Below are 22,785 nucleotides of genomic sequence, written 5' to 3' on the forward strand. Positions count from 1 at the left end.
GCTGGCGGAACTACAAATTGGTTCAACCAATCTGGAAAGTAGTATGGAGATTCCTTAGAAAACTTGGAATGGTACCACCATTTGGCCCAGCTATCCCACTCCTCCATCTATATCAGAAGGACTTAAAATCAGCATACTACTGTAACATAGCCACATCAATGTTTATAACAGCTCAATTCACAATAGCTAAACTATGAAAGTAACCTAGATGCCCTTTAATAGATGAATGGATAAATAAAATGTGGTACATACACACAATGAAATATTACTCATTAAAAGAGAATAAAATCATGGCATTTGAAGGTAAATGGATGGAGTTGGAGAATATCATGCTAAGTGAAGTAAGCCAATCCTAAATAAACAAAGGCCAAATGTTCTCTCTAATAAGTGGATGCTGATCCATAAGGCAGGGGGTGGGGGGGAATGGAAAAAATGAAGACACTTTAGTCCAAGGGGAAGGAGGAGTGGGGTGTGTGCATGGGGGCAGGAAAGATGGTGGAATGATATGGACATCATTATTGTAGGTACATGTATGACTGCACATAGGATGCGATACTTCATTGTATACAACCTGTGAAATGAAAAGTTGTGCTGCTATTGTGTACAATGAATCAAAATGCATTTTGATGTCATATAAACCTAATTAATATAAATAAATTAATAAAAAAGAAGATGAAACCCCTCTGCCAAGAAAACTATATATCACTAAACAAAGAAATAGATGAGGACATTATAAGATGTGAAGACATTTCATGCTCTTGGATAGAGAGAATTAATATTGTCAAGATGGCCATACTACTAAAAGGGACCTACAGATTCAATGTAATTTACATCAAAATATCAATGACATTTTTCACAAAACTAGAAAAAAACTGTCCTAAATTTCACTTGGAAGAATAAAAGACCAAGACTAGTCAAAGCAATTCTGAGCAATAAAAATACCCACCCTTAAATTAACAATACCCACCCTTAAATTAACCTATAGAGATACAGAAACAAAATAGCTTGGGGTTGGCATAAAAAACAGACCAATGGAATAGAACAGAAGATGCAGAGACAAACCTACACAGATATAGTCATGTGATACCCGACAAAGCCACCGAAGAGCCTTCAGGAAGTGGTATTGGGAAAAGTAGCTATCCGTATGTAGAAGAATGAAACTAGATCCCTATCTCTCACTCTGCACAAAAGTCTACTCAAGGTGAAACAAAGACTTAGGAATTATACCAGAAACTTCATAACGGCTAAAGGAAAACACCCCAGCATACAGATGCCGACGTTGACTTTCTCAGGGGGACCCCTAAACTCTGCAACCATAACCAAGATTTAAGAAATGGAATGGTATCGAATTAAAGACCTTCTGCATGGCAATGGAAAATTGAGAGCGTCAAGGGAGTTCACGGAGCATGGGGGAAAATCTGTGACAAGTGCTCTTTTGACAGACAATCAATATTCAGGATATATAAAGAACTTGAAAAACTGAACACGCACACATACACACACATACAAATCCCCAAATAATCCAACCAATAAATGGGCAAATGAGCTAGACAGACATTTCTGCAAAGAAAACATACAAGTGGCCAACAAACATATGAAAAAAAATGTTTGAAATCTTTGGCAGTCAGAAAAATGCAGATCAAACTTGTCTGAGATTTCAGTTAGAAATCAGTCATCGATATAAATAGTAATAACTGCTGGTGATAAAAAAGGGAAAAAGGAACACATATAAATTTATGAATTTCTATTAGGAATTTAAATTAGTACAACTACTATGAAAACCAGTATGGAGATACCTAAAAAGTTTAGAAATGGCACCACCAAGGAATCTCCATACTGCTTTCCATATTGGTTGACCCAGCTACCCAATCCTGGGTTTATACCCAAAGGACTTAAAAACAGCATACTACAGGGACACAGCCACATCAATGTTTATAGCATCACAATTCACAATAGCTAAACTGTAGAACCAACCTAGATGCTCTTCAATAGTTGAATGTATAAATAGATGATATATATATATATATATATACACACACACACAATGGAATATTACTCAGAATTAAAAGAGAATAAAAGAATGTCATTTGTAGGTAAATGGATGGAGCTGGAGAATATACTAAGTGAAGTAAGCCAATCCCCCAAAACCAAATGCAGAATGTTTTCTGATATATGGATGCTGATCCATAATGGGGATGGGGGGAGCATGGGAGAAACTTTAGATAGGGCAAAGGGGAGGGAGAAAAAGGGAGTGCACAGAGGGGTAGGAAAGATGATGGAATGAGGGGGACATCATTACCCTAAGTACACGTATGAAGACTTGAATGGTGTGAATCTATTTTTTGGACTACCAGAGATATGAAAAATGTTCTATATATGTGTACTATGAATTGAAATGCATTCTGCTATCATGTGTAACAAATTAGAATAAATACATTAAAAAAAAAGAAATGGCAGCACCATAAAAAATAATTCAAAGAGGTTCTCTCCAAATTGTGGAGTTATGGATGATTTTTACATTCCTCTTTAGTATTTTTCTGCATTTTCCAGAATAAAAATAACAAAACATAAGTTCATTCATCATTTCTGCAAAATGCCCATAAGATGTGAACACCTGTCTTGACTTTCCACCAGGTACAGTGCAACTCTGAGCAACTCTAGGCAGCAGATGCCTCTATAACTTGTGAGAAAATGTCCTAGTCATCATTCTCAGCCTGCTCATATCATGACACAATTGCTTGTCTCATTCCCAACACTCTCCTAGGTAATAGCTTTCATCTAATATCTTTGAAAATATATGGCCAAAATTAAGTGCCATACTCCTGGGTCTCAGGGTCATGTTACCTATATTATAGGGAGTTTGGGGTGCAGAAGGAATGGGTAATGGGGTGCCACTCAAGATAAATGCATCCATTTATCAAACTACAGGAAGCAGAGCAGATGCAGAGGTCTGTCCTCAGGGAGTGTGAAGTTATCTGTGTTCAAGACAGAAAGCGGCCATTTACAGCCTGAGAGGGGCCTGTGGATGTCTTTGACGCCAAGCCTTTGATCAAGTGCTTTGGATGGGTGTGAAGATAGTGAAGTGCAAGTACCGACTCTAAAAGGCAATTAAGGGTCACATTATTGACTTCTTCCTTCTTGGGGATATTCCTCTGGGCTCAATTTTATTGTGTTTAGTTCATATACCATCCTATATAAAAGAGTCTTGGTCAAGTTTAAATGGATTTGCTGCTTAACCTTCAAATAAAAAAAAAAAAAAACCCACATTCAATTAATCAGAGCTCCTCCCTCCTCCATCCCATGGCCCCCACCTTTCCCCCAGTCAGGTTAATCCACAATTCAGACACATGGAAATCTTCTGTAGCAGAGGAGGGCAGAGGTAGGGGAGACTGTGGGGTCAGGAGATGTGATTTCACAGCCATTGTGAGATGTGAGACTTTGGTAAATCCTCGGAGCCTCTGTGCTCCTGAGCTAGTCTGAGGGTCACTAAGATCGATAGGAACGATGCTTGGAAAGTGCACTGGAAATATGGGGATGTAAAAGCTCTGGGAACACAGGGGCTGGCCACTTGGTTGGGCTGGAGCTCTCCTCCGAGAACGAGTTCCCCTGGGTGTCTGCTCCATGTCTACCAGCCCTCATATAGCTGCAAATCTTCTTTGCATCAGAACCAAGGTTTCTCTCTTCTCTCTTCCCCAAGAGACTTCCTCCCCCTCCTTCTGCATCTCATTGTGAGTTTCTTCTACTAATGGTGCTGAGATAATGGGTTTCAATATTTGGAAAACAAACTCAAAACCTCACCATCTATTAAACACCAAAATAACCCATATTGACTAACATAAGACACGAACTCACTAAAAACACCAACTTGGAAACAGTTGCTAATCGCTGAATGATGTTGGGTGGTTTTAATTTTCCTCTAAGTATTTTTCTAATTTTCCACTTTTCCCCGGTGTGAATGCACATCTTCACAACCTGCAAGCACTAAACACCTTATCTTCTGAGTGCCTAGGAGTCCCGTATGATTCCAGGCACTGGTGACCAGAAGAGAAAAGAGTGCTGTCCTTGCATGTAATTTAATGGAAGGGCCGTGTGATAAGCCAAGGGGCACACAAAGAAGTGGATGATGACAAATGTGGGTATGTTTTGTGAACAATGTTTTAAATGGTTAAAAAGGAGGTCATTAACTGAGGTCAAGTGTGTCACATAAGGTCCTCTATGCAGTGACTTTTAAAGGGGCATGTAAATGATAATGGTGAGTTAGCTAGTTCAGAGTGTGGATGGGGAGGGATTACAGGGACAGAGAATTGCTCAGGTAAAGGCCCTGAGGCAGGAAAGAGCTTGGCCACGGGCTTTGGGGTGGCTGTTATTGTTTGTGGGCTGAGGACCAAACCCAGAGAACTGAACATACTGATCTCCTGCTCTACCACTGAGATACATCCCCAGCCCAGGCCACAGCATATATGAGGAAAGGGGAAGAGATGTGAGTGGTTGGCACAGGTGAGCCAAGTACAGAAGAATGCAGAAGAGAGGGTTATGGACAGAAGTGAGTTAATGCAGGCTGAAGACACTTGAGACTCTAAAATGGACAAAACTAAAAACAAGAGCACACAATTCTGGCAAGCTTATACTAAAACTGCTCACACCGTCAAACAGCAGCATTATTTCACTGAAGGCAGTCTATGAAAGGGAGCAAAAGACATAAAATGATGTCTCTATCTTTTAATACCTTGCTCCTTGAAATGTAAGTCATTCAAGCCGAATGCTTTAAGAAGACAAGAAGATAGTGACATTTTGGAAATGACTAAATACTCAACCACAGAGGAATGGTTTAGCAAATTAGGGTAATTTGACTCTATGGGACACTATGAGCCATTAAAGTGAAAGTAGAGACTCCTTAAGAAACCAATGAATTATTTGTTTTCTGATGTGGAGGGACAGGTGGGGACTATACATGGCACACAGGGCGTAACTTCATAAGAATGGGGTCAATAATAGCAAGGAAGTATGCACAAGCAAAGATACATATTCAATTGGAATGTGGGTTGTTTCCTATTTTCAAAAAGCTGTTTTCAAATTTCCATTATTTCTCATTTTCCTTTTTCCAAGTACGAACAAAAAGAGCCAAAGCAGCAGCTGCCCACATGGCTGCAGTGACCGGGTCCATAGGAAGCGTCACAAGCTCCTAGGGATTCAAGCCTCATCGGGAGAGTGAACTCTGCATGGCAGTAGCGCATGGTCTCCACTGGCCTCTAGATTCCCAGAGACCCCCGCCCCTGCTGCCAGCTCCTGCCACACCTGTCTTCAAGAGCCTCGGAATGACTTGTGGGTCAGGTCCATGGTGAGTGTGATTTAGTACCCTGACCAACACTCTGGCTGTTCTCTTTTCAGACATGTGCAGTCAGTCATTCCCTGTCTTCATCCAGCCAGGTGTATGCTCCGGTGACTCTCATGCTGAGTTAGCAGGACCTCCGTCTCACAGAAGGACCTGCGAGGGGCAGGACACCCTCTGGGCCTGGCATTCTGGCTGAGGCCACACTCCAGCCTCTCAATATGGTGAGCCCTCTTGATCCCTTTGAGAAAGCAGCAGGCAGCACCCCCTTTGTCCCTTAGACTCACGGCAGTGAGGGTCTTGGTGCCTGTCAGCAAGGACGGCATGGGTAAGGAAAGAGAAAGTGAGGTCCCATTTACGATGACCCTACCAAGTTCTAGGCATTGCACAAGGCAATCAGAGCTCTATGGCCAGGTTGTCTCAGAGCAGGACCCTGGAATCTAATTCCTGACTTCAAGCAAAGCACCTGAACTCTCTAGGCCTTAGTAGTGACGGGATGGTACACTTGCCTCATGTTGTTGCAGAGTTGCAGGAAGATTCAGTAAAGTCAGCCTCACAAAGCATTCATAGATTTAACTAATATTAGTGATGTTTATTTCTACCCAATGATGTAAGTGGTATTATTGTCATAAAAGACTGGAACACTGTTTCCGAGAAATCAAGCAAATTGCCCTAGGCTGTCCAGCACCCTAATGATTTAACCTGGATATTCACACTCAGTTGAATCTGTAAACAAACATCTCATTTGACTATCCCTTGTTCCATCTGAACACTGAGTCTGTCTGAAGCTTGGTTTTCAACCCAGGGCTTAGCAATTTGGGATTGTTCCTGAACCTTCTAAAAATGTCAACGGTTACTAACTGCAATAAACACAACCTCTCACATTTACATAGTATTTTATAAAAAAAAAAAAAATTTGTACCCTTTTTTCACTCTAAGGGTGAAAACCACTTTTAAGTTGTAAGAATGTTATGCAGTATAGCAAAACAAAGAGAAAGCATTTACAATGATCCATAATCTCAATACCTAAATATACATAGATATGTGTATACGTGTGTATATGTATGCATGTGTGTAGAAAGAGACAGATGGGCAGAGAGACAGGTATCTGGTATTCCATGTATTTGTACATGCTCATGAATGTAGATAGATGGCATACATTTCATAAAAGAGGGTTGTTTCCACTAAAAGAAAGCGTGTTTCACCTCAGGGTATCTCCCCATCCTACTTAGTGTTCAGCTCAATGCAAAATATAGGTAAAGAAGAGCCTGGAAATAGAGTTTGGAGAAAGTCAGCTGCTCTGAAAATTTGGTTAAGACTGCTCTATCAATAACCAGGCACAGAGGCACATGCCTATAATCCCAGCAGCTCGGGAAGCTGGGACTGTTTAGATGGCAAGTTCAAAGCCAGCCTCAGCAAAATTAAGGCACCAAGCAACTTAGTGATACCCTGTCTCTAAATAAAATACAAAATACCCTGGGGATGTGGCTCAGTGGTTGAGTGCCCCTGAGTTCAATCCCTGGTACCCCTACCCACCCCACCACCAAAAAATGACCACTGCACCTGTGGGTGATCTATGGGACCGGAGAGGAAGAGGTGGCCTGTGTAAAGGAAATTCAGGTCTATAAGAAGACTTTTGCTGAATCAGATACAATGTAACCTCTTGCCTGGGTCCCACCAAATACCAAATGAAATGTGCTGCCTGGGGAAACAGCCTTGTGTTCACAGAGTTTGGGGAGAGTGGTGAGAAGGGCCCGGGTCCTTGTCTATACCCATTAGGTGGCCAGGAGGAATAAAGAAAGGCTTTAGAGTCCAGGACCACCCACAGAGGAGCCCACCTGCTCTGGTTATCTCCACCCGCAGGATCTGAAATAGAGTTTCAGTCAATACTGTACAGCTCTCACTGATACACCGGCCCCAGCTGACATATGGGCTGTGTATTTATATTTCATAAAATTGGGACAGCAATTATCTATGCAGTTTTATAAGCTGATATTTTTTAACTTACAGCCTGAATATTGACCCATTCTATTAGGATTCTATGAAGACATGGTTTGTAACATCAGCATAGAATTCCACTGTGTGCATGCACCAAATTTACTTAACTATTCTCCCATTGTTGGCACATTTAAGTGATTTCTAAGTTTTTGCCCTTATAAATAATGCAGTGATGACCTCTGTGTATAAAACTCTTTTTGAGAGCTCTGATTATTTTGTTAGGTGGAAAAAATTAGCAAATTGTTCTCTAAATCTGCTGTGCCAGTTTATCCACTGGCAGAACAGCTTGCAAGAGCTACTTTCTTGCTCCTTGTCAATGCTGATTATTCCCCCATTAAAACAATATACTTTGATGAGATTATAGATAAAAACACATTTATTCAATCATCTGTGATATTGGACACTTTCAGAATGCTTTTAAGCCATTCATATTTTGTTTGGCAATTACCTCTTTATACCTTTCAGAATTTTTTTTCTATCAACATAATTACATTTTAATGTTAGAGTTCTTAATGTATAAGGATACTTTCCCTTTATTCTCATTTTGTCACATATTTTCCCACACTCAGTTTACTCGTTTGTTTCTTAAATATTGCTAACAGGGCACAGATTTTTCCTTCTCTTTTTCCTCTTTTTGTATAGTAAACTTTGCAAAATACAAGCTTTTGCTTCTGAGGAGCCAAGAGTCCTTCTCAATGAAAGAACAATATGTCCTTTATTTATGCTTCATCCTTGTGTTTTTTTCTAATTTCAACTGAAGGTGCTTAATTTATTTAGCATATTGTGATATATTATCTGCAATAAATCCTATTTTTCCAAATTATTGTACATGGTACCACTTATTAATCATGTACTATTTGTGAAGAAATTCTCCACCCCCATTTTTAAAATCCAGCTTCACCATATACTGTATTTTTTTCTGGGCTTAAATTATTGAAGTGCTTATAAATGTTGATATCTTGCAGAGAAACACCCCCCCTTTCTCCCACTTTTTCTTTTCTTTTTTATAGGGTGGGGGTGGTTCTGGAGATTTAACTCAGGGGAACTTTTCCACTGAGCCACATTCCCAGCCCTTTTTATTTTTTATTTTGAGACACGGTTTTACTAAGGCCCTCACTATGTTGCTGAGGTTGGCCTCGAACTTGCGATCCTCCTGCCCCTGCCTCCCGGGTCAGTGGGATTATAGGTGTGCGCCACTGTAACCGGCTCTCACCACTTTTTCTAAGTGGTCTCAACTATTTTCCCCTGTATTTTCTTTCAGATCAATTTTAAAATCATTTTGTCAAGTCCAAAAAGAATCCCATTAGGATTTAGATTGCAATTATATTAAGCCAATAAATTAATTTGGGGAGAATTGATACCTTTGCAGTATTAAATTTGCTAATCCAACAACATGATATATCGCTCCATTTATTCTAGTCTTGTTTTATTGTCCTCAATAAAATTTTGTAGGTGTGGGTATTTCCACATAGATTCTGCACATTTCTTAGTTTACTCCTAAGTATTTATATTTTAATTGAATTTGGGAATATGATACATTTTTATTATATTTTTATAATGGTTATTACTGGCATATGACTATTGATTTTTGTTTATTTGCTTTGTGTCTGCCCACAATACTGAAATCTGTTAGCAGTTCTAATAGCTTTTTCTTTTTTTGGTTGGTTTATTCTCCTAGGCTTTGCGGCTATAAGAACATTTTCTGCTTGAAATAAGCAAGTGACTTTCCATTCCTGGCTTACTAAGAAGTCTGATCAGTAATGAAGGTTGAATTTTTTAAAATTACTTTTCAGCCTCTCTTGAGAGGATCAGATGGTTTTTATCCTTTGACCTGCTGATATGAGGCTTTATACCAATAGTGTTTTTTTTTTTATTATTCAAGATTTTTCATCAGTGCATTCCTGGGATAAACCCCACTTGGCCACGGTGTGCTATGCTTTGATAATGATGCTGATTTCCAGGGTTCACATAAGAAAGCTAACAAACTTTATTGCTATTTAATTGAGAGTTCTAGTTGCTGCTGGGACACTTGAGCAAGTGTATAGCCTTGGCCAAGTCACCTACCTCCCAGACAGTCAATGGAGGACATTATCACCACCCCACAAGGTTGCCACAAGAACTACAAGTAATATACCAACCGTTTAAAATGATAAGCCTTGCAGAGGGTAGACACATGTGGCTGGCTGCTGTTTTCATTTCTACTATCATCCCTTCTCTCCATTTTGTCATTTCAAGCTTTTCATAGCTATAGGAGTGGTTGATATCTTATTTTAATATATTTGGGTTTTTAAAAATCCAGTTAGCTTGATAAATAAGCAACATTGATTTTTAAAAACTATTTATTTTTATGTGGTGCTGAGGATCGAACCCAGTGCCTCACACATGAGAGACAGGCGCTCTACCAATGAACTACAGCCCAGCCCCAGAAATGTTGATTTTATTGATATTAATATCTCTTTGTGGTTCACTTTTCCATCAAGTCTCAGCCTTCACGGTTAAGAGAGATGGGGGATTATTTGCTATCTTGCTCTTGTAATTCACCTCCCGCTCTCTAAGGACCATGGGTGGCAGAAAAATCTAAGATGGTAGGAGGCCAATTAATAGGACTTTTCTTGTTGCTTTGGAATATTACCTATGGCTACGTAAACAGGTAAAACACCAGCAAGTTCTGCCACCTTCTACTGAGAACTGCTAAGGGGCTTCCAACTGTTCTCCCCAGAGGTGGCGAAGAGGGGACCCTCCTTTTTCCCACCCAACACCACAATCAGCTCATACACTAAGGAGATGGCATGGGAAGGGGGAGGATGTCTCTGAGGCTGTGAATCGTAGGCTTAAGGGGAGAGAGCTTTTCCTCTTTTCCTTTTATCCTCTTCTTTAATAAACCAAAGGAAGAGGCTCCAAGCTCAGCACATGAAGACATTGTGTGTGTGACTGGGGGAGAGAGAGTTGGCAAGAAGAGGAGAGGGACACCTCAGCTCCAACAGGTGCTGCAGACATTTCATGGGTAACACAAAGGCTCCCAGAACTGAGCAGGGTAAGAGCAAGCTTCCTCCCTCACCCCTTATCTTTTCCCCATGGTCCTATACTCCAGGGGAAGAAAGAAGGACAGAGGCAGCAGAGAAGGCAGGAGGGCAGCAGGACACACAAACAGCCAGTACCCCTGCTCCATCTCTTTTGATGAAGTGGTGGTCATACCCACCTTCTGCAGCCACCTTCAGAAGGGGCTCACCTGCACTGCAGGAGTGGCAGTGGCTCTCTGAGCAGGGATTAGCATGCATGGGAAACCCCTCCCTCTCTGGTTTCTCAGGATCTTGAAGATTTCTCAATAGAAACCATTGATTTTATTTCTTTGATTCTGAATGGGATAGTGATTTTATTTTTACTGGATAATTTTGTGCTTTCTTAAGATTTATGAATTTCACTGGGATTATGGCAGGGCAGAGCTGGGCATTGGATATCTGTACCATGCTACCATCCTGTCAATAAGGAAGTTCCATTTACTTCTAATTCCAAGCCCTGAGAGTTAAGCCAGGTTATGTTACCCTCATTTTAAAGATGCAGCCAGAGCTTAGAGAAATGGGGAAAAATTCTCACCAGACTCATAACTTTGTTCTATTTTGCAGACTTTTAATTATCCCTGTCTTTCTCTTCCTCTGCTCTGCCACAGAGCTACACTCTAGACTGAAAGACGCTTGCATGAAGACCCCATTGGCCCCTCAGAGAACATGAAGACTTCCTTATTGGCAGGATGGTAGCATGAGCACCTGAGAGTCACGTGCATTGCAGAGGACTTACTTTCATTCCCTGTGTGCTCCAGACATACAAGGTCTCATTCTCACACATCTTGACCTTCCAGAAGAGAAGGGTAACATGCTTTTCTCTTTTACTTGGGACTAAAAACAGAATTAAGTGCTGGTATCATCCATTCTCCCCACTCCCCCACCCCCATCATCAGGTATTATTATAGCTACCTATTGAGGACTACAGGATACCCAAACAGCCACAAATATCCCACTCCTCCTTCAGTGAGCAGAGCTTCTGTGCTAAACCACCTCTGTTTGGAAAAAGTGAACAGAGTGGCAACCAGAGAAATTCTTCTTGTAAGACGGTGCATCACAGCACAGTGAAGGAAATCAGCTTAGGTTCTGACACTGTCATCCCAGGCCTGAGATTTATTTCTAAATAATGTGCACTAAAGAGTTTCTGGGTTCTGAGTTCTCTATTAGGCATGCAACTTGCCTTATCAAAGCCTTCCAACATACAAGATGCAATATAATCTCCCTTCAATGGAATAAAAGAAACTGAGGCACAGAAAGGTGAAGTAAATATCCCAGATCATACAGTTAGCAAATACCCAGCTTGAAATAAAAACCAGATTCTCTGTGGCTCTAAAACCCATATCCTTTTCACTAAATTTTAATGATGACTCTCACTTCATTGAGCTCAGCAATTTGAATTCCTTCTTTTTATCCCTCTGGAGAAAAGAGAGAGCTAGATACATATCACTTCAAGTAGAAATCCATAAATATGTAAATAAAATATAACATGCAATCAACCCTCAGGTGAAGGGAATAGAGTCCCCTGAATCAGCAATGGATGCGGCATCTCTGGCTGTACAAAGACACTTTCACTTGGAGAATTGGTATTTTTCAAGACGACAATGAAGTGGGCTCTCAAGCAAGGGGTCTTTGATTCCCAGGAGCAAGCAATCACATGAGAGATGTACAATCACTTGGTTTGTGGTATTGCTGATTCGTGATCCTATAATGATGTGAAGAGAGCTACCTGGGGACTAGTTCAAGAAGGGGAGAAAGAAAAGAGGACACTTTAGGTTGCTGAAGATCTTTTTATTTTTTAAATGAGAAGGAATATTTCCAGAAAGCAAAATCAGGACCTATACTTGGGTGCTGCCTAGAGGCAGATCTGGGGCAACAATGAGGAAGTTATCTCTGTCTGATGTCAGATGATAATTTTAAGAAATCAGTACACAGGTGTCCAGACCATTACAGAAGAGATGGAAGGCCAAGTTGAATCACAGTGTCTATATATTTCATCATCTCACTTGCTTTCCCCAGTTTCTGACCTTGGCAACCATTTTCAAGGTCACTGCCCTTGGTTCTTCCTGTGAACTCGAGATAGTTAGTTCTAGCAGCCTGCCTGCTGTCCTTCTTCTTTTGAACCTAAAGGGTAGTGTCCATGTATGACCTCATCCCAAGATTCATAACCACATTGACAAAGGATAGAAAATACAATAACACAACCCATGAGCAGAATGGGCTGCCTCAGAGATTGTGAACGTACTATCAGAGGCAGAGATGGACACCCCTCAGCTCTCCTGTCCCAACTCCTATCACCCCCTGGATGTCTGCTGTGAGGATGTGCTAGAGGAAACCATCCAATGTTCTAGTCGAGAGCACCTCTGAGAGTCCAGACTACAATATGAGTATCGTGTCCTGAAATGGGACTTCCCATCAGATAGGGAAGAATAACAAAAATATTTGGTCTCCTTTTGAGGTGCCAATCAGCCCTGAGAACTGGACTCCTTGTTTTCATATAACAATTCATAATCATAACTTCCATAACAACAACAGCAAGAAATAATGATTTGTTTCATTAGAGGCATCTAAAGAGCATTTTGAGCTTTTCAAAGCACTTGGATACACATGATTGCCTTTGCCCCAAGGCCTGCATTTCCAGAAAAGATGATGAATGATTAGAATGAGAACAAGGAACCAAATGATGAACACCACCAAGAAATGAATGAAGTATTTCAAGGGAATGGCCTAAAGACTGGGAATTAAATCACTTTCATTAGTATGAAGATGTATCTCTGATCCTAAAGTCCAGGTGAAATCAGGAGGTTCTCAGGGAAGAGGAGGCAGTCACCTAGTCCCTCTGTGGGTCCCCCTTACCTGATACTCACCTTCACCTCCAGCACAGCATATTACAGCTCAAACTACTCCTCTGCCCATCTTTTGTGTTTTCCATCTCAGGAAATGGTACTGCCACTTACCTCTCAATCATCTGAACCAGAAGCCTGGCATGTCACTTTAGACTCCCTTTCCCCATTGTCACATCCCTGGATCCCCACATGATGGTCTGTCTAGGTTCCAGTGCAACCAGCTAGGAGTCCTGCTCCTAACTCCAACCTTTTGCTCTGGGATGCTCTGAAGCCAAACCCTTGACAATCCTCTTGCTCAAGGGGTTGACTCTGCTCCTAGTGCCCTGAGGGGGGACCTTGTCAGTGACTCCTTCGTCCCGGTAGAACCAGAACACATGTCTAACTGCCTTGATGAACTGAGATGCACTTGAGCCTGTGACTTCCTGCTGCCGAACCTCTGCCTGCTCCTAGCAGGTCCTTACTAAGCCAACCTCTGCCACCCAGGACTAGAACAGAGTTCAGCACATAGAATGGACTCAGTAAGTGTTTGATGAAAAGGACTGAGGCTGAAATGACATTCATTCTCAGCTGGTCTCCATGATTACCCAATCCCACCTTCAAGAAGACACTTGGGAGGAGAGGAGGTCCCATGGCCCAAAACTCCATCAAACCACAGGAGTTAGAGAAGATAATGCTCAGTGAAGTCAGCCAATCCCCAAAAAAACAAATGCCGAATGTTTTCTCTGATATAAGGAGGCTGATTCATAGTGGGATAGGGATGGTTAGCATTGGAGGAATAGACAAACTCTAGATAGGGCAGAGCATGGGAGGGAAAGAGAGGGACCATGGGGTTATAAATGATGGTGGAAAGTGATGGTCATTATTATCCAAAGTACAGGTATGAAGACACGAATTGGTGTGAATATACTTTGTATACAACCAGAGATATGAAAAATTGTGCTCTAAATGTGTAATAAGAATTGTAATGCATTCCACTGTCACATATAAATAAAAAATAAATTAGTAAACCACAGGGTGAGAGTTCCAAAAGACTTAACCTCTAAGAACTTAAATGAACTGTGACCTTGATCTCATAACTCTGAATATAATCCCCCCATCTACCTCTCAGAGCTGCCTTAAGGATCACATTACATAAAGGGCATTTATAGAGGGGCCAGGTCAGGTGTCACTGCATATCAGCAATTCTTCCATTTGGCTGTGCATCCGCATCAGTCAGGGGGCTCCTTAAAGCACAGACTCCCAGGCCAAACCCCCAGCATTTCTGATTCATTGGGTCAAGAAACTAGTTCAGAGTATTTTCATTTATAATAATTCTCCAGGTGATATTTGTCTTAATTTGTTTGGGTGGCTATAGCAGAATATCATAAGGTAGGTAGCTGATGAACAACAGAATTTATTTTTTTAATAGTCGTAGAGACAGGAAAGTACAATATCAGGGCGTCACCAAATCAGGTATCTGGTGAAGGCCCAGTTCCTGGTTCACAGACCCATCTCCTTGCTGTGTCCCTACACAGCAAAGGAGCAAAGGAGCTCTCTGGAGTCTCTGTTACGAGACTTGTGACATCATCACCTTCCAAATCCTCTACCTCCTGACCAGCACACTGAGGATTCGGTTTCAACATGTATAAATTTGGGGGGAAGAGAAACATTTAATTTCTAGTAAACACTGATGATGCTAGTCCAGGGACCACACTTTGAGAAGCACACTGCTCTGCATTATTCTGAGAGCACTGCTATTTGATGCTGACCCTGTCTTCTTCCATGAAGTATGCTATTTCAATACACAACTTCATGTTTATGTTTTACCTCTTTTGCTGTTTGGTTGGGACCTTAACCCAGCCTGTAAATTCCTCTGGGCAGAAATGATACCTCCCACATTCCACACTCTCTCATTTTCTGGTTTTGTAAAATAATGAGTACATTTTCAGTGTGATTAATAATAGACTAGGGGAAGGAGAGGAAAATTCAGACTACCAATGCCAATAAAGAGCATCCACAAATGGATAGATAGCAATCCTGGCATTCTCTTAAAAATCAATTACGAAGCAAAGAACATTCTACCATCAGAGGCAATGAGAGAAATGATGTTATTTTCTTGATGACACACTTTGTAGAATGTGGGTTATTCAAGATTTTAGCTGTAACTTACTTAAACACCAGCATTTCTTGAAATATAATATTAAAAATAGCATTCCAAGTAATAATTTTTATAGTGACAGTCAGATCATTGTGTTTTCAACATGTAAAATCCATTATACAGTTGTGGCAACTGTTTGCAATAGATTGTAAATTTTTATTGAGACAATCATCTTGCAATTGAATTTCCAAATGTATTATATGATCATCAGCAAATAAGTCCATGGGGGCTGATAAAGTACTTTGAATATCATTTATAAAGATCAAAACCCCTGACAACTCTTACATTTACCCCATGGAAAGAGAGTAGTCTCATCAGTAGGATCAAATCAATTATTTTTATGGATGACGATTGCATTGCAAAACTGAGATAAGGTATTATCCAGTTTAATAACATACCCTTATGTCCTTTTAAAGTAGTAAGTTTCATAATCAGGTTTCAATGAGGAATTTTACCAAAGGCCAGTTTTGAAAATAATTTTAAAAAATGGCATCTCTGTTCATCATAGTGCTTCAATAACTTTCAAAGCAATATTTCCAAGAGATGGAAATACTCACTTCCCTTGGCTTACATGCTACAAGATATACTTCTGAGATATTTAGGGATAGTTCCAGTTAATTCTGCTAGAACATTCAAATTTATTTCCAAAACAGTTGAAAACTCAAATTTGTTCTAAAACACCTGCTCTATCAGGGAGCTGTTTAAGCTTAATGCAAATTATAAGTTTTCTTGTGGATAATTTTGTATGCAAAAAACATCAGTGAAGTACAAAACTGCATCCAGACAAAATGAGATGCACAAAACACACACACCCCTAACACCCGCCTGCTCCCTGAGTTCACCAGGTGTGCTGTGAGCCACACCAGTCAGTATCTGGTGGATACCCCTCCACCAGCCTCAGAGGGCCATCCTGCTAGCCCTTCACAGTATCTCACAGGCTGCAGCCCTCTGACTTGCACCCCCACAAGCAAACATCTGAAGTTCTCAAGGTCATCTACCATATGTATTATGGTACTCATGCACTTCTTAGCCATTCGACTCGTGTAAACTTGTGCTGCCATTTTTAATAGCTTCCTCTATTTTTGTGTCACTGATGAAATATGGGGTGCTCCTAATCCCATTATTTTTTTCTCATAGTAATATGGTATTCATTGCAGTATGGGGCACAGAACAGTGATTTTTAGCACTGCTATAACGTGTCACCTTATAGCAGAAATTACATACTTTGCTTTTAGTTCCATGTCTCTCTTCTGAGGGACCCTTCACTCCCCGCACCCCAGAATTCCATCAGTGACCCCTTTTCCCTTGGAAGTCAATACTACCTTCTTCCCTAAATGGCCCCTCCCCACAGTGCAGCACCCCGCTCTGTGCACCATGCCCACGGCATCTACCTCTCTATTCATCTTGATGCAACCAGAGATCAAGGGGGTTAGAGTCAGAAAACCTGAGTGCAAATCCTGACTATGACATTGGCCAACTCTATGACATTGGACAAAAAGTTTTAAGATACTGAGCCTTGATTCCTTCATGTATGAATGGTTACTTAGATTGAAAAAAATAGATAATAATGTGATTTGAAAGAAAAACAAAACAACTACATCGACTTCTTCTAATTTCTTGAGTTGCATTCAAAGCCAAGAACAACTTAGGAATACAGTCCCAGTCAAAAGTCCCTTATTAAAAATACCATCAAAGCCAGGAGGTCTCACGAATACAACTGAATCCAAAGGACCCTCCCACATATAGCCCCAGGTAGAAGATTCTTTAGCAGCATCCAGAAACTTGAGTGAAACAGCTCCAGAAGCCCAAGGAGATAGAGTAGCATCCAGACGGGCCTTAGAAAAACAGCCCCAACCTAGACTTCGCTAGGAGCCAGGAGCCTCAAAGGATCCAGAATCAGAAAACTCTTAGAGACTCAGGCAGCTCCAGAATCAACTATGAGACACCATCTGAACCAGGAGGCACTGAAGACAGAGTTGGCACCAGGAGCTCCTCAGAGACAAAACTCAAACTATGAGCCAACAGTGAAATGACCAGATCCCAGGGTCACAGGTCTTTAAGGACAAAGTTGAAATCAGACACATGCTAGACATACAACCAGAATCAGAAGGCCACAGGGATGTAGTCTAAATGAGGCCTTCGAGGGACACAGTAAGAACCAGAAACCCTCAGAGAGTCAGGGCCGGGAACCTTCAGAGGAGCAGGGCTGGGAGCCCTCAGAGGCAGGATCGGCACCAGAAAGCCTCAAACTACACATGATATCAGAGGTTCGCAGAGCCACACCAACAGACTCAGTGTCCCATCAGAATCACTGCCAGAACCAGGACTTCTCCCTGGCACAGCTAGTCATGAGGTTCTTGGTTAGAATCACAGTCCAGAGCCAGAGGCCCTCTAAGGCCAGACCCAGACCTTGACTCTCCTTCTCCACAGCGTAAGCACACTCCCACCAAAGTCACCTGGCCCACAGGAGGACCAGTAACCCCATGGCCCAGCGGCCCACCATGGATCCGAGAAGAAGGAGGTGGCGCTTACCGGCACATTTGGTCCTGGTGGTGAGGGGAGGCCCCGGTGGTCCTGTGCCACCCTCGCCTGGCCGTGTGAGCAGCACCCGGATCTCGTACTCCACGTCAGGGTCCAGATGCCACAGCTTATAGTTGGGAGAGTCAACTATGTGGGTCTCGGCCCAGGTGCCCGTGGTCGTACGGTACTCCACCTCCTTCAGGATGATAGGGCCGTCCCCGATGATGGAGTTGGCGTTGGGCTTGATCCACAGGTAGGTGGCCCCCACAGCCAGCAGCTCTGGAGGGGCGATGGGGGTGGGAGGTTCTGCAAGACAAGCATCAACACAGGACTTTCAGCCCCTGTGGTTTACAGATGAGCAAGTGAGGGGGAGGGACAGAGTCCAGGCACAGCCGTGTAAAACAGTCCTATGACCCTTTTGGACACATTCACATCCTGCTTTAGTTTTTAGGTTTCTGTCAATATAACCTGAGTAGATATTTGTTCAGAATCTATAGCCAACACCTACCATATCTCCTTCATTGAAAGAAAAAAGAAAAGGACAGTGTGGGACATGGTTTCTCCAGCATACAGCAAGGCCACCAGGAGGAATCCTCTGCTTCCTATCCTCAAGTGAACTTGCCTTTACTATAAAATGAGGTTTGACCCCAAAATTTGAGGGAATTTGTAGTTTATCAGCATTTTCACATCCAAACACATAGATTGTTAGTAGAAGTCTTTCCTGGAGGGTGATATGAGCCTAGGTTGAGTAAGGATGGTGGCCTAACAAGAATTCAGCTGCTCCCACACTGTGGCAGGTTCCGTCCAGCAGAGAAAGAGCCCTTGGCCATAGTGAACCCAGTAGGAATCCAAGGTCAGAGGAAAAGTCCTGCTGAGTTACCTGCTCTGCATTGCTACCTCCCTTCCATTAAGTTCCATATTAAGTTCTGGCTAAACATGCCAGAATTTCAATAGTATTTACGGTGCCCTATTGGCAGAACTGCAGAAAGGAAGTACTTCTTTATGTGCTTATTCATGTATGCACATATGTGTGTGTGGAGTGGATAGTGGGCATTTAATCCAAGGGCATTTTCCACTGAGTTACATCTCCAGCCCATTTTTTAAATATTTCATTTTGAGACAGGGTCTTATGTTGCCCCGGCTGGCCTCAAACTTGGGATCCTCCTGCCTCAGCCTCCCCAGTATCTAAGATTATAGGCATGGGCACTATACCGAGTTCTTTTGACATTTTTAGAGACCAGGAAATTTCACACATATTATTTCATTTACTTCTTAGGCAATGTTAATTGCCTCTATTTTTATGGGTGAAAATCTGGGAAACCCAAGCAATCGGGTCATCTAACCAAGGTCAAGAAACAGATAAGACAGGAAGAAACCAACTTCTGCATGCCTTCCCAGATGGGCTCTCCCCTTGGAAGGCTGTTTGGCTCTTGATATCCCTATTTAACAGCAAACTGGATGATTGTTATTCTTATTCTTAACAAAAAGCAGTGAATAATAATAAAGAAAATGAAAGAAGAAATAGCCCTCTTCCCCACCAGCCAATGTAGCAGGCATTTTAATTTCTCTATATTCATTCCAATTTTTATTCATATACTTATAATTTTAATATGGCTATAATAACTCAGAGATCCAATGCAGAGTTGTTTCTCTTCCTTCATTTATTACATCCTGAGGACTTGGTTTATATGTTAGATGGACTTTGCTCTCACTGTCTTTAATAGCTACAGAATGATCCATGGAGTTATCACACTAATTATACTCCCATTGTTGGACATGTGAGTTGTTCTGAAGTTTTGCTATTATAAATGATGTTGTAGTGAACATCTTTGTGCAAATGATTGCAGTCCTTGTTGTCTGATATTTTCTTAGGACCAAAGGCCAGGAATGGGGTTATCTATCAAGGGACATGAATGAGCCAGTGATTCCTACAGTAAAATAAAAAGGTGGGGTTGAGGAGGTACTTAGGGATGGAGTGCAATGCAGATGTATTCAAGAACATGTCAGTCCCGGAAAGGCTCTGGGTTTCTCATATGGGTGAAGGTAAGTAAGTATGAGTTCTAGTTTGGAACTCGGGTGTGGGCTTTGGGATAGAGCCTCACTCAGCATTTCTCTTCTAATTAATTACCTAGCAGCGAAGACTCTTCAAAAACAGAATAATTTTCTGTGAAACAGGGGTGGACAATATTTTCTCAGTGTGACTTGAAGCAAATCTTAGGGGACAACTTCAGATTGCCTCTATTGTAGCCTATCTTTTGGTCAGAGAAGGAAATTAAGCAGATTAGTCAAGCTAGATGCTTTTCTTTACAAAGTCATGGGGGTTATTACTCAAGACCTTGTTATCTCAAAGGTGTTTGCAAATTGATTTTTGGATAATTTGTTCCAGGTAGAGAAGTTAAGTTGGCAGGCAGATAATTTCTAGGCTCATCCTTTGTGCATTATAAATATACAGACCCTTTGATTGCCAATATCAACTCTCTAGAGTTTCCATCAGTCTCCAATGAGGCCCCCAGGGTGATATTCTGTAGCTCTGTGATGACTCTGCCTAATTCCTTAATATAATAATTCACACACTGGCCCTGGACAGAATTAAGAGCAGCAGACTTTAACGCTTTGGGGGCCCAGCAAGTGGTTACATTAAGCCCTCTTCCACTGACTGTTCACCATGGTTTTCTGCTCTTCTACTTCAGATATCAGTGTTTTCTATTTCTGGTCATCAGAAAAATAATAAGGTTATTTATCCTTCCAAATGTTGTCTCTTCTCACATGTTTCTAATGGTAGGTCAAGTATAACAACAAACATCTCCATGAGTGTATAAATGTCCCATCTCAAATGACTTGCAGGTTCACAAGTTCACGTGTAGATTGGTCATGGAGACTAGTCACCGTGGTTCTCTCACCCTCTGTCCCCTCCAGGATGGGTTGTGTATGTTCGTTATCGCATCTCTGTTTCTGGCACCAAGAAGTCATCAGATTATCGCTTTGTTTTGTTCTTTTCCTTTCAGTGGTGGGTCGGTGTACAGTTGGCATTCTTAGCCACACGCATGGACTGGTGGTCCATAGAGACAGAAGCAGGAGTGAGACACAGAACATATAGATTATTAAGCCGCATGATCTTGAAAAGGCATAGAAAAATCATGTTTATTTGTATCGATCCTCCTCATAAAGATGATGCAATAAATGTTAGATGGCCATAAAATCCAATTTAGAGGACAAGAGTGATCCCGAGACTACTAGAGTCATTGGGAAGGAGACAGAGACCCAGGGAGAACTGGGTTAAGCTAGGAGAGTGGGAGGGGCAGCAGAGCTCAAAACCAGAGGGCTGCCCCTCCCCCCACCCTTGTACTTGAGATGTTTGTGTAATTAACCAGAAGAGTCTTTAAGGAAAGTCCAAACCAGTAGTTTTTACTTTTTGGTAATAGGTCCTGAAAATCTCATGGGAAATTCCAAACTCTCTTCCCAGGAAAATTCACAGCAGCACATTACCTGGAGTTCTGTACATCGTTTCAGGAATCCATGTACCCTGTGAAACCCATGCATAACCCCTGCTGGGTCTATGCCAAGAACAGAAGGAAATATCTGTGACCCAGAGGCTGGGAAGAATACCACCAAATATTAGTCAGAACTGAGCCTCAGAAAATTGGGAAGCAATGAACCTCCAGCCTTGTACCATTAACTTCTAGTCCAGTAGTTCTACTGACACCCTCACTCAGATCTTGAAGCCCTGATAGTTTCCTAAAAACAGGTTGGGCAGGCGCACGACAGTTCTCGCCCGTGAGTCTTTTCACACAAGACACAACCAAGCCCTCTCTTTCCCTGACCCCTGCCCAGTCGACTGTGCAAAGCCTGGAGTAACTCTTTGACATCCGATAGCATCTCTGCTCACAAAATTTGGAAACAAATCAAGAGGGAGGCAGATCTGCTTCTAGGAAGCTGCAACCTGAGCTGAGAGATGGCCTCTGTTCCTTCTAGTCAGACATCAAAGCACGGTGAGGACAAGGACCTCATGAGCGGACCACAGGACCTGGGCGGCAGCTGTCCATGAGCTGCCAGAGCTCTCCTTCCACGTGTAGGTGGTGAGGTGACCTCTTAATGTGATTCAGCCTCATCCTCAGGCAGCAATCTCCAGACCAATTCTGTCTTTCTTTTCCCTGCTGTGAGCACTTGTAACAGTTTGACTCCCAGAAATTCCCACAGAGAGCAAAAGTGCTTCAAATAGCCCATGATCGAGCGGTGTGTGTGTGTGTGTATTGTCTGCTCCAGTCAGAAATCAAACATTTGAGAAAAACTGTATGTTTCTAAGATGTGAAGTGGGTCTTGACATGGTTCAGGTGAGGATGACAGGGTCTCCAACACTTCCCAATGCCCCTTCCATTCACCTGGCTGCCTCCTTAATTGCATTTCAACTTCCTGGGTCACAGAAGTCCTCAGGAACACCCTGCCCCAACCCACCTGCCAACATGGGCACATAACAGACACACATGTCCGCCATGTTCCCTTCTGTTCTCTTACAAATGCTACTTATTACACATGGACCAGCTTTCCTTGCATCTTTAACTTAACCATACTTGTTGTTTTCCAAATCTGCTGCATAACTTCTTAGTTGCATAGACCACAGGTCTAGGCACCAAGGTGTTCCAAAGTGCCACTCCAATTAGATAGTCTACGGGTTTGTAAGTAGTGCTGTTTCATTAAAAAAAAAAAATGGCTGGAGGATCCAAAGATGAATGGAAACTCAACAGGGCCAGGGTCCTGGCCTTACCAGATATGTAACCCTGGTGGTCCATAGAGATAGAAGCCATCCAATCTTTGTACTTCTCAATATTTTTACCTTGAGAATAGAAAATAAGATTGGTTTATGATTCACGTTGTAAACGTCTCTAAACTTTGTAATTGGCC

General features: G+C 41.9%; 1 protein-coding gene across 2 annotated transcripts in view; it reads right to left on the reverse strand.

The window, feature by feature from the left end:
- Positions 1 to 22,785, reverse strand: part of Ptprt (protein tyrosine phosphatase receptor type T) — a 1,035,616-nt gene that overhangs the window by 577,064 nt on the left and 435,767 nt on the right. For both annotated transcript variants that reach the window (XM_076849097.1, XM_076849096.1), the window contains exon 7: positions 17,899 to 18,192. In XM_076849097.1, coding sequence (XP_076705212.1) covers positions 17,899 to 18,192 — 294 coding nt within the window. The remainder of the gene's footprint in view (positions 1 to 17,898; positions 18,193 to 22,785) is intronic.

The sequence above is a fragment of the Callospermophilus lateralis genome, chromosome 3, assembly GCF_048772815.1.
Source record: "Callospermophilus lateralis isolate mCalLat2 chromosome 3, mCalLat2.hap1, whole genome shotgun sequence".
Lineage (NCBI taxonomy): Eukaryota > Metazoa > Chordata > Mammalia > Rodentia > Sciuridae > Callospermophilus > Callospermophilus lateralis.